A 13779-nucleotide genomic window follows, 5' to 3' on the forward strand; every position below is an offset into this window, starting at 1 on the left:
TTTTTTAAAAAATAAAATGTCGTTTCTTCTTCCTGAAAGACCTTAGTGCTTGGAAAGTTACATCCGTTTTGATGTGTCTGAATAAGTTTAAAGACTTTCTTTTAAAACACTAATACAATATTATCCATTTATGGATTTATCGTTCAAATTTTTTTAAAATCCTTTTGTTTTATATATATAATACTAATTTTATATTTTAATTTTTGTTATACCAACCCTTTCTTATAATATGGGTGGTTTGTATCTTTTATTCAACTTTTTTTTTGTTTGAGTTGCCGTCTTGAGACATGGGGGTAATTTTAGTGTTAGATTGCTTGCTTGCCTCTTTTTGGCTTTTTTTCCTGGGGTTTTGAGGGTGGAGGGAGGGGGATTTTTCTTTTTGCTTGCTTTATGCTTAGTTTTACTTCATGGGCTCATATGAAACTACAAAAATGGTTGCAGTGTCATGACTTCCGGTTCCTCCGTGAACTTACTTCCCTCTTCCAGATTCATGAGTTCATCTTTTTTTTAACCTTATGTGTTAATTGTAATAAATATTGTCAATATGGATAAGATTATTAATTTTGTTTCTTGGAATACTAATGGTTTAAATCATCCGATCAAATGGAAAAAAATATTCAAAGTATTCCATAGAATGAATGCTAATGTTATCTTTGTGCAAGAGACTCATGTGTAAAGGGGGTTTCTTCTTTTTTCTTTGTTACTGTTGGGAAAGGGTTTCTTTGTTTTGTTAAAAGCAGGAATGTTTCTTTGTTGCGAGAGAGTGCTGGAAGCTGGTTTGGGTTAAAATTTCCTGATAACGAGAATGGTATTCCTTTGAAAACCAAATAGGGATTAATGTTCTTTCTTCTGAGTCTGTAAGCTTTTGTTGACGGGCTTTTGGGCAGATCGGCACGAGGGGGTTGAGAGAGAGGACGCAATGCTGTAAGCTGGGCGAGGATCGGACCCCAAGCGGGGGTCCGCGGCCGGGAGGTACTCCGAGGAGGGGGGATGAAGCTAGATGTGCTTGGTTGACCACTCGGAGGGTCCTGAGCTGCGAGTCCAGCAGTTCAGAGGGGATCGAATGGTGGCCAGAAGACTTCAGTAATTGAGCTCCAACGGTTGTGCACGAAGAGGTTTGGACTTTGATAAGTTTGGCGCCTTTCCTTTATTTTTTTCTCTTCATATATGCTGTATCGTTATTAATCACTTAGTTATAGTAACCTTTATAAACTGTACTCATTTAATCCCATATGGTGTACTGTCGGTTTTTGGGTGAGGCGGGGACATCACACAGCATCTACACCAGCTGATTACCCAGTTTGGCGGGGCCGAAGGCTGCTCCCCCTAGACGAGAATAAGCTGAGCGAGCCTGAGGCGACCCAGGGGGTTACATATGTAGGGAAGGTAGATAGTCAATGCTTTTTTAGGTTTTGGAAAGGCCAACAATATCCCTCGAATTCTCAAGCCAAAGTAAGAGGCGTTTCCATTTTTATAGATTCTTCAACCTCCTTTATACACCATGAAACAATTTTCAACCCACAAGGTAGATTTTTGCTTATTACTGGTCTATTTTTTAAATAAAAAGTTGTTTTAGTTAATGTTTAAGCTCCAAACACTGATTGTCCTGAATTTTTTAAGTGTCTATTTACATCCTTTCCCAATTTGAATCAGTACAGGCTGATAATGTGTGAGGATTTTAACTGTTGTTTAAACCCTTCAATGGATAGATCTAAGCCGACCCAAGCTTTTCCGAATAAATCGGCCTCTTATTAATTCCTCTATGACTGATTCAGCAATTTTCGAAATTTGGCGTTTTTTACACCCCAATGACAAAGAGTTTTTATACTTTTCTCATGTTTATCATAATTATTCAAGAATTGATTACTTTTTCATTGATCACCGTTTACTTACAGATGTTATTGATTGTAAATATGACTCTATTACCATTTCTGACCATGCACCTTTGTAGCTATCTATTAAGATAATGGATTCATCTATTAATGCTAAATCTTGGAGGTTCAACTCTATTTTATTGCAGGACTTAGACTTTGTTAATTTTATTAAACAACAAATTGATTTGTTTTTCTCAACAAATTCTATAGCAGAGATCTCTAGTGGAATTTTATGGGACACTTCTAAAGCATTTATTCATGGACAGATTATTTCATACTCTGCTGGAATTAGGAAACAAATTAATTCTAAAATATTAACATTGGTTGATAAAATCAAAGCAATTAATAAGATTTATTCAGTGACCCCCAGCAAAGAACTTTATAAAGAAAGAGTGGAACTTCAAATGGAGCATAGTTTGTTATTATCCTCTTAGATTGAAAATCAGTTAATTAAATCTAGAACCCAGTTTTATGTACTTGGAGATAAGTTTGGCAAATTATTGGCTAGTCAATTGAAAACTGCTTCGGTTAAATGACAGATTACTAGGATTCGTAAACAAGATGGGACTGACGATCGACCATAAAGAGATAAATAAAGCCTTTCAAGATTTTTATAATTCCTTATATCAATCAGAATTTGTTGAGGATTTTTCTATAATAGATGAATTTTTAAGGAAATTGAATATTCCAAAATTAACAGTAGAGGATAGTGTATTCCTAGATACACCTATTACGGAAACTGAAATAAAAAAGGCTATTTTTTCAATGAATTCCGGTAAAGCTTCTGGTCCAGATGGTTATACTGCAGAATTTTTAAAATCCTTTTCATCTATACTTCCTCCTTGGCTTTGTAAAATTTTTAAAGATGCATTAATTATAGGCAAATTCCCACAATCTTTTTATGAAGCCTCTATTTCTTTAATTTCTTAAAAAAGATAAAGACACTATTGAATGTGCATCCTATCGGCCTATATCCTTGCTGATTACGGATTTTAAGATTTTTATTAACATTTTGGCTACTAGATTAGAAAATATATTACCTTGAATTATTTCTGAAGATCAGACTGGATTTATTAAAAATCGCTATTCATCTTTTAACATTAGAAAATTAATTAATATTATTTATACTCCTTCACCCAAAATACCAGAATGTGTCATTTCCTTAGATGCTGAAAAAGCATTTGATAGAGTTGAATGGCCATATTTATTTAATATGTTGCAGCATTTTAATTTTAATTCAAAATTTATATCATGGATTAAATTAATATACTATAAACCCTTGGCTTCGGTCTTTATCAATAATCAAAGACCTCCTTTTTTTCAGTTATTCCGTGGTACAAGGCAAGGCTGTCCTTTAAGTCCTTTACTATTTGACATTGCTTTGGAACCTTTGGCTATAGCCATTCATGAATCACCTAATATTTCGGGTATTACTCATGGGGAGGGGACATATAAGTTATCATTATATGCTGATGATTTGTTACTATACATATCCGACCCTGAGAGATCTATTCCTGCTATTTCGTCCTTGCTTGCTCAGTTTAGTAACTTTTCTGGTTATAAATTGAATTTTAATAAGAGTGAATTATTTCCATTAAATATGCAAGTTCCAATTTATAAACATTTACCATTTAAAGTTGTTACAGATTATTTTACTTATTTGGGTATTAAAATTACTAAAAAACAAAGATTTATTTAAAGTTAATTTTTTACCTTTAGTTGATCAAATTAAGCAACTTGCTACCAGGTGGTCTCCATTATCTTTGTCATTGGTTGGTCGAATTAATGCTATTAAGATGATGGTATTACCCAAATTCTTATATTTATTTCAAGCATTACCAATTTTTATTCCTAAATCTTTTTTTGATATTATTGATTCCAAAATATCTTCTTATCTGTGGCAGAATAAAAATCCCAGGCTAGGCAAAAAATATTTACAGAAGCCTAAGAAGGAGGGCGGTTTGGCTTTGCCAAACTTGAGATCTTACTATTGGGCAGTTAATATACGATATTTAATATTTTGGACACAAGAATCGACTATAGCTGCTTGCCCACAATGGGTAAATTTGGAATGTAAATCTGTACAAGACTTTTCATTGTTTTCAATTTTAGGATTTTCACTTCCTTTTTCTTTATCTAAATTGAATAAACAAATAACTAATCCTATAGTCAAATATACATTGCGAATTTGGTTTCAATTTCGTAAATTTTTTGGTTTGAATAAGTTCATTTTATCAAGCCCTATAATATCTAACTTTTTTTTTCGGCCCTCTTTTATGGATCAAGCTTTTCTTTTATGGAAAACAAAAGGTATAACATGTTTTCGTGATTTGTTTTTGGATGTTAGCTTTATGTCCTTTGAACAGCTATCTAATAAATGTAATTTACCTAAAACCCATTTTTTTAGATATTTGCAAGTTAGAAATTTTTTGTATAATGAGTTACAGTCTTTTCCAAAACTATGTCCATTGGACATTATGGAAAGAATTTTAGCTCTGAATCCTTGTCAAAAGGGTTTAGTAGCTGTTATTTATAATATGATCATGAAAATACAGCCAGAAGTATCAGAAAAAAATTAAGAAGCAATGGGAAAAAGAACTTCATTGTCTTATATCCACTGAGCAGTGGGAGAAAATTTTACTATTAGTCAATTCGTCTTCTATTTGTGCTAAACATTCCCTAATACAATTTAAGATTGTACATAGAGCTCATATGTCTAAGGATAAACTTGCTCGATTTTATTCTTATGTTAATCCAACCTGTGACAGATGTCATTCTGATGTTGCTTCATTGACCCATATGTTTTGGTCTTGCCCTTGTTTGCAAAATTATTGGAAAGATATTTTCAGTATTATTTCAATAGTTCTGAATATCAATTTCCGCATCCTATTACTGCAATTTTCGGTTTACCAATGGTGGATAATAGTCGTTTATCCTCCTCATCCCGATGAATGATTACATTTGTTACATTAATGGCTAAAAGATCTATTTTATTGAATTGGAAAGAAATTAATCCTCCAACTATATTTCAGTGGTTTTCTCAAACTATCTCTTGTTTGAGCTTAGAAAAAATTAGAAGTGTTGTTTTTGATCCTTCAGTTAAATTTGAAGAAACTTGGAGACCATTTATTCACCATTTTCACATGAGTTAAATTGTCTTTTCCTAAACCTCACTTTTATTATCCTTAATTATTTGGATGGAGGTTCGGAGTTATTGGCACTACTGTATATATCTGACATTATGCAACGGCCCATGTTGGTTAGTGTGTTTTTCTTTTTTTTTGGGGGGGGGGGTTTATTTTTTATTTCTTTTGTTCATAAATACTATGAGTTTGGGAGGTTATATATATTGATTATTATATATTTGAATGTCTACTTAAACTATTAACTGTACTCTCAAACTCTTTGTATTCATGTTTCATTTATGTTTGCTTAAAAATTAATAAAAAGATTTAAAAAGAAAGAATGGAAAATTCTCTTTGAATAATAATGAGTGAAGTACTAAATGCTTTTATAAGGTATGACAGTAGATGCTGTGAATTTTAACTACAGTTTCATAAGGGTATTGCTTCATGAGTTCTGGCAAAATAGTAACACATCTGATAGCAATCATTCAGCCTGTTGAATCTATACCAACATTTGGTAAGTGCAATCATCGAGACAGTGACCACTATGGAAAGTGGAGACAGCAATCCAGCATGTCCCACTCCCCCATCCTCCTCTGACAGCCTTGAAAACTCAGACACTTCTTCAGCTCCCTTCAGAATGTTATAATTGAATTTACCCCCTCAATTATCCCTGAACGTGTACTCCAGCCACAATCAATTGCTCTAAGTATCCTGATTACTTTATCAAAAAGTGATCAACCTATGTCTTCTAAAGGAATAGAAAACATTTGCTAATCGGAACAATATCCCTCGATTCTGCTTATTTACATGTTTCAAGATTTTAAACTATCTCTATCAAATCTCCTCACAACCTGCACAGTTCAAAGGAGAACAATAACAGGTTCTCCAATTTGTCCATATAATTAAGGTCTTAAATAATGAAGGTCCATAACTAAGGTGATCCTTGAATCATTTCAACTCATTTCACGACACCAGGCCATATGAAAACTTTGGCCAATCAACAAAAGCTTACCAAAGAGATTACCATTCTACAGAATATCATAGAGCAGGAAAAGGCTGAAATTTGAGTTGAAAGTAGAGTTGATAAGCTGGTGAGTTGCAGGGAAATAATGGGAGAATGAGATTGTACTAAGTGGTAAATACACATATGGTTCAAGTGGCCTCCTTCTATGCCACTAGAAATACCACAATAAATACTAAAAGTGAGGATTTTAAAGCTTAGAACACATGAAAACATAGCTGACATCACTAGACTGATTAAAGCAGAGAAGGAACAATGAAGCAATAATTTAAGATATGCAGATAGTTTAAATGTAAGAAAATACATTACACTACCCCAAACATGTATAAACTCCTTTAGATGAAGATCCAAAAGGTCCAAGAAAAGATTTGGACTTACCTGCCTGAATGAGTCCCGATGGCAACCACAACACCACTAGGGTGGAATTCAGCACAATGACCAGGTTCCTAAAGAGAGAGAATTTAATTAACATTTAGAAATTTAAGTAGAAAACAACACACACACACACACACACACCGCCCCCCCCCCCCACACACACAAAGCTTCCAAATGATCCAACTTCTACCACAACAAAAAAAAAGTCCAGTAAAGGGTAATAAGGGGTAAGGATTGCCCCATCTTCAAGACACACACAGTCTTAACTGCATGTAGTTGACTCCTTGGTCATTAGCAGCATAAAATGGTTGAATTCTTATCGTAACTCCATCAGGATAAGAACATGAAGAGTAGCAGATTCATTCAATCCTAGCAGACCAAATGTGGGCACAGCATAATTTTCTGGCTTCCAATATTGTTTAAGATATTCCACCATCAACTTCTTTAGAACAAGCCAAAAAGTAAACCACATGTTGAACCTTCCACTCTTATAAATAGTATTACTTTGAAATTTTCAAGGGTCAGGTTTATCATCACCAACATGTGATTTGTTAACTTAATAGCAGCAGTTCAATGCAATACATAACATAGAAGAAAAAAAAAGTAAATCTTATTCAGTATACTTTATACAGTTTACGTATAATTGAATAGATTAAAAATCATGCAATAAACAGAAATACTATATATTTTTAAAAAGTGAGATAGTGTTCATGGCTTCAATGTCCATTTAGAGACAGTGTTCATGGCTTCAATGTCCATTTAGGAACCTGATGGCAAAGGGGAAGAAGCTGTTCCTGAATTGCTGTGTGTGTGCCTTCAGGCTTCTGATCTCCTAACTGATGGTAACAGTGAGAAAAGAGCATGCCCTGGGTGCTGGAGATTCTTAATAATGGACGTTGCCTTTCTGAGACACTGCTCCTTGAAGATGTCCTGGGTACTTTTTAGGCTAGTACTCCATCAGCTAGATGGAGCTGACTAAACTTACAACCCTCTACAGCTTCTTTCGGTCCTGTGCAGTAGCCTCCCCGCCGCCCATAGCAGACAGCGATGAGCCAATCAGAATGCTCTCCACAGTACATCTATAGAAGTTTTTGAGTGCAGTTGTTGACATACCAAATCTCTTCAAACTCCTAATTTAGACAATTCACCCAAATCTTGCTTTTAAGCTATCATTTCCCAAGGAAAACATTAAACAGTTGTGGCAAAACATTCTGCCTTTTGCAATAATGATTCTTGGAATCATCTTAAGCAGAGTTACCCAGAGCCATTCAGTGACTGGTGCTGAAAAAAAATGAAGAACTTTTAGAGGGTTCTGACTTGGAAAAAAAATAATTGTCTGAAAAATAAAAAGTATATGTAATCCTCTCTTTTAAAAAAAAATTAAGTGCTTAAGTAATTACATCCAAGATTTTGCTCCATTCAAGGGTGTGGTCCACAGAGTTCCACAAGCAGACTTGTCGATCCTGGGCACAGGTCAGGAAAAGGTCCTTGAAAGGGTGTGTTGCTAGACCCCAGAGTTCATCTGTATGACCCTACAATAATTAATAATACAAGCTTTAGAAACAAATTGAACCAATTAAAATAATCTAGTCAGAATTCTAACCAGCATTTAACTTTCAAATATCCAGAAGGTAAAAACAACATCCAATGAACATCATGCAAATAGGTATTATTTAAAATACTTCCTATTTCAGAGAAAATAACCCTGAAAATTTGTTTTATTTCTATTTTGAATAAAGAGCGTCATAACGTATCAGGAATAAAATTCAACTGTGAAGAATTTTGCAACAAAAAATGTAGTTAATACATTTAATTTTAAAATTTTAATTGCTTCAATTTTTCAAACTTTATTACAGGTGGTAGGAATACAAGATGTTGAAAAAATGTATTTTGAATTATTTGATTATTTCATTCTTAACCATGCAAAAGATATTTTTATATAACATTTTTCCAGATATTACATCGTGATGATAATATTACATCATGATTTAATATAGATGTAAAAGAATATTAGGACCTCATGGCACTAATAAGATACACTAAAATATATAATATTCAATGGAAGTCAATCTAATAATTTTTCTGCTTTTAATCAATTATGCTTTAAATATAGAGAAAAATATTGTTATTATGCACAAAATAAAAGCTGTAGGTTAAAAAATTTCCAAGTTTTTTTATTTTCTCTGAGGAATAAAAATGTCTGGCAATCAGCTTGCTCCATAAAATCTGACGTTTCTTTTTGTAAACAAGTAGTTTGCTACCTAAATGAAGCAATCTAAAGATGAATGTATTACACACCTGTACTTCCACCTGAAACCCATCATTGAAGGTTCCTCTTAAAATGAAGTTGCGTGAGGTGCCAATTAGAAACTGGTCACCTTTTCCCTCTGCGACAGCTCGAATGGCTCCAAACTGATCAGGAACCTAACCAACACAAGAAATTGTAAAAAAAAATATATAAGTGTTATACTGTCACTCAAGGTGAAACAAAAACAGTAAAATTTTGAATCACACATAAAGAGATTCTCACACTACTGAAAAACATATATTGAATGTCAGGATTTCTAATAGACAAAAACTCAATACATCAATGTTATGCTATTTCATACTTCCCAATTCTCCATGGGAAAATTGGCTGAAATTACATCTGCATGTATCAATGAAACATTACGTTCTAACACAGGCAATGTGTGTAAAATAAAACTTTTCATTAGTGAAGATGTTTTTATTGTTTACCCTAGTGACTTTGATTTGGTACTAACGACCTAGTAAACTATTGCAAATTATCTAGTGATATCATTCCCAGAAAGATAGTTCCTGGAGAATTCTTGGATAACAACGAAGGCATCATGACAGCATGTCAATGATGAAATAGTTGAACACTTCAAGGCAGTTATTGCCCCTTAAACCTTCTGCCTTCATAAGTCTTTGAACAGAAGTTGCAGAGTTCGGAAGCATTGTTGAAATAGGTTGGCACTGTCATCAGCCACAGAAGTGTGACTGAAAGGAACTTCTTTTGACAATGGCATTCTCAATAATTCCTCAAGTATTCAGCAATATCATCAAATGAATACATACTTTGCCCCCTTATAAATCTCATGGTTCCAAATACTTTATTAGTAAATCAGCTAATCTGTCCCATTACCTTTATAGGCTTGTTACAATCACTCCCCAGTTCCTGTATTCTTATAATTGATTTAAACCTCTTCCTTACTTTCCTCATACAGATTACTTTTTAGATTTTGCAATTCATAGTGCTTACAAGTCAACTTTTCATTTGAAGAACCCAGAACTAGGGTAAGGTGAAGGCAATTTTAGGGGGATACGAGAAGGATCTTCTTCACCCAAGGACTGGAATGAACTGCCTGAGAAAGTGGTTGAAGTTGGACCACTGGCATCATTAATAAGTGACTCGATGAATACTTAAATTGCTTAGGCATAGAAAGCTAATTGCTGGGAGATATGACTTATATGGAGAGATACCCACTCATGAGCATGGATGATATGGGCCAAAAGGTCTGTACAATTCCAATGTATTTGTACAATACAATTCTAATGAATTTGAGTACCCATCCAATTAAAAAACTTGCAAATATTTTCTGGCAATCAATATAGCCTAATAAATTATTTTAAAAAACATACAGCTGAAGACCATTTCCATAAAGTACATCACTAAGCTTACCTCAATTTCCCTTTCTGCAATGAGGTCGTGATCCCACAGGATGATTTTGCGATCTTTCCCACCCCCTGTTAGCAGCATTCCGTTTCTCATTTGGCAGAGAGTAAATACACTCCCATCATGTGCTTTAATTTGCCTGCTGATCTGATACACCCCTAAACAACAATAAGTTTATTTGTATTATATAGAGAACAATAAAATCTGAAAAAATCCATTGATGTTTCATTTATTTACCTGTATCTTAAAAAAAAACCACCCTGATACACAATCTTAAACTTGGACCAGCTAGATTATTTTGTAGCAGGGGTTCCCAACCTGGGAACCATGGCATAAACAAAAGGTTGGGAACCCCTGCTTTAGAGGAATCAAGAACCAAGACCAGCCCAAGGACATGACTGGCATATGTCTCTGAACAGCATTGAGTGCCATTCTGTCTTTCAAATGGCTCTTTACAAGAAGAATCCAGTTAATCCTTTGATATCACACTCGTACTTTCCTTATACCCTTGCCATTTCTTCCCTTCCTTTCTTTCCCTTATTTAATTTTCTTTTTAAGTTCCAGTCATTCCTCCATATCCTCTAACTTGATTTGATGCCTGAACCTAACTATTATACACAAAAATAGCTGAAGTTGCTTCTGGTTCTTCATTATCACAAGACTGTAAGACCATAAGACATAGGAGCAGAATTAGGCCATTCAGCCCATCGGGTCTGTGCTGTCATTCCATCATGGCTGATCCCAGATTCCACTCAACATCTGCCTTCTCGTCATATCCTTTGATGTCTGATCCTTCCACCTTAAATACACCCATGGTCTTGGCCTCCACCACAGTCTGTGGCACAGCATTCCACAGATTCACTACTCTCTAGCTAAAAAAAAATTCCTCCTTACCTCTGTTCTATAGGGTCACCCCTCAATTTTGAGGCCATGCCCTCTAGTTCTGGATACCTCCACCACAGGAAACATCCTCTCCACATCCACCATATCTAGTCCTTGCAACATTTGGAAGGTTTTAATGAGATTCCTCTGCATTCTTCTAAATTCCAGTGAGTACGGGCCCAAAGCTGCCAAATGCTCGTCATATGTTAACCCCTTCATTCCCAGAATCATCCTCCTGAACCTCCTCTGGACTCTCTCCAATGATAACACATCCTTTCTGTGATATGGGACCCAGAACTGTTGACAATACTCCAAGAGTGGCCTGACTAGTGTTTTATAAAGCCTCAGCATTATCTCATTGCTTTTATATTCTATTCCCCTTGAAATAAATGCAAACATTGCATTTGCTTTCTTTACAGGTTACTCAACCTGTAAACTAACCTTCTGGGAGTCTTAAGTCCCTTTGCACCTTAGAAGTTACTTACAATTTCTCTCTTAAATACTCTTTCCAAAAACTTCATTGCTTCCCGAAGTGTCATGCCCAGATAAAGCACAATACTGCTGCTGGGACCAAACTAGTATTTTACATAGTTTTACTATAACTTCCTGACTCTCGTACCTCAAACATTCATTTATAAAACCCAGAATTCCAGATGTTTTATTAACAGTGTTTTTTAAAATTTCAGTTACTTTGAAACATTTCAAGATCTAAAGTTTTGAACATAAATTAAGTGGAACAATCTTAAAACTCTAAATTATTGTTTTTTTCAAACATCTAATCTTTTTACTTTTCAATTATCATTTAGTTTATACTGCTTCACTTCATTGTTTCTGCCAACATACAGTATTTTTCCTGCATTGAGTTTCATCTGCCATGTATACAGTCCCCCAGCCAGAGCACAGTATCTTCCCCACAGTTCGCTAAATTTCCAAGCTTTGTGTTTGATGTAAATTTCAGAAACCTGCCCTGCAACCCCTAATCATCTTTTATCCTCCAAAACTAACATTGGTCTTTATACCGAACCTTGAGAAACCACAACTCTGTTTTCTGTCTCATTGGTAATTGTGTCCCTTTGTGCTATCCATCATTTTATTCCATGGGTTTTCATGTTCCGAACTAACCAAACCTGTTAATGTTACAATGTCAATGTCATATTCAACTGTCATATACTATTGGAATTCTGGATTTTTATGCTTCACATTAACTGAATCATTTTTTACTGACTTCCACCTATTAAACTGGTCATTTTTATGTAGATATTCTGCAATGGTTTATTAGAACCTAGCTAATAAAACTAAGTTAGCGGATTATCGGCACCCAATTGCCCACCATTGAGAACATCTACCATAAATGCTGCCTGGGCAGGGCGAAAAGCATTATCAAGGATGCATCTCACCCTAACCATTGACTTCTTACTCTCTTCCTATCTGGTAGGCGCTACAGGAGCCTCCGCTCCCGCACCAGCAGGGCACAGGAAGAGCTTCTTCCCTGAGGATGTGACCCTGCTGAACCTCACATCACAGCGCTAAGCAGTAGTGCACCCATTTTGTACTGTCTCAGTACTTTTATATTTGTATGTTGTAGCTCTTTTTATACACAGTTATTTTGTAAATAACACTATTCTTTGCATTTCTCGTTAGATGCTAACTGGCTTTGTATCTGTACTCAGCACAATGACAATAAAGTTGAATCTAATCTAATCTAAATAAACTACTACCTTAATAACAGACAAAAATCTAAATGCAGAAATTTAAAAAATTAAAGTGTTGCAAGTACTCAGCAGGTTATGCACAGAGTTAAAGTTTCAATTCATGACACTTAATCAGATTCACCTGCAATGTTAACCATTTCTCTCTCAACAACTGCCAGCTTGACTATTTCCATCACTTTCTATTTTTTTTGCAGATCTCAAGTTTCACTTTTATTTTGAATAATCAAGTTATAGATTTCATTAAAAGTATTTTGCTTTCTGCCAATACCAATTTAAATTTGAGATTTAGTAACAACTGCAATTACCTTTGGGTCCTTTTCCCTGTGCCGATTCCACAGTAGTTCGATTCCAAATTAGCATTATTCCTCCAGAATCTCCAGTTAGCACATCACCATTCTCCAAAAATGCTAAGCACTGTACAAATTTTGGTTTTTCATATTTCTGAAAAATAAAAACACTGAGTTTTAAATACTGAACCTAACTTTTGGTGTTGTATATATTATGTAAATTGGGTTTTGCTCTGGTTGTTTAATGCTGCAATCCCTGTCTGTTCATGTGTCAGTCTAAATGCCTCAAACATGATTTTTGTCTTTGCATCTAACACCTCCTCTGGCAGCACATTCCAGGCATTCCCTCTCTGAGCAAAAATATTTGCCTTGCAACTCTCCGTTAAACCTTCCCCTCCCTCACCTTAAACCCTATGCATTCTTATACTTGACATTTCTATCCTACGAAAATCATTTACCCAGTCTATGCCTTTCTTAATTGTATATACTACTAATTACTTGCCTCTCAGCCCATCGCACTCTAGAGAAAACAATCTTAGTTTGTTTCACTTCTCCTTGGAGCTAATGGTGAACTTCTGCACCCTTTCCAAAGGCTCCACAACCTTCTTCTAATGTGATGACCAGATCAGCATACAATCTTCGAAATGTGGCCCAACTGTAGCTAGACCATGACTTGCTAACTTTTATACTCAATTCCCTGATTAATGAAGGTAAGCAAGCCATATGTCTTCTGTACCACCTTATCCACCTAACATTTTCAGGGAGATATGGACTTACAACCACAGTGTTCCCAAGGATCACTGAAAATTACTTTCAGTAATTTT

The 13779-nt window shown here is 34.9% G+C and overlaps 1 protein-coding gene across 3 annotated transcripts in view; it reads right to left on the bottom strand.

Moving 5' to 3' along the window:
* Window positions 1-13779, bottom strand: part of LOC132402779 (echinoderm microtubule-associated protein-like 4) — a 236529-nt gene that overhangs the window by 53879 nt on the left and 168871 nt on the right. For all 3 annotated transcript variants that reach the window (XM_059985765.1, XM_059985767.1, XM_059985766.1), the window contains 5 exons: window positions 12974-13109; window positions 10081-10232; window positions 8697-8822; window positions 7799-7930; window positions 6402-6469 (listed from right to left, as the gene is read on the bottom strand). In XM_059985765.1, coding sequence (XP_059841748.1) covers window positions 6402-6469; window positions 7799-7930; window positions 8697-8822; window positions 10081-10232; window positions 12974-13109 — 614 coding nt within the window. The remainder of the gene's footprint in view (window positions 1-6401; window positions 6470-7798; window positions 7931-8696; window positions 8823-10080; window positions 10233-12973; window positions 13110-13779) is intronic.

This window comes from Hypanus sabinus, chromosome 12 (assembly GCF_030144855.1).
Source record: "Hypanus sabinus isolate sHypSab1 chromosome 12, sHypSab1.hap1, whole genome shotgun sequence".
Lineage (NCBI taxonomy): Eukaryota > Metazoa > Chordata > Chondrichthyes > Myliobatiformes > Dasyatidae > Hypanus > Hypanus sabinus.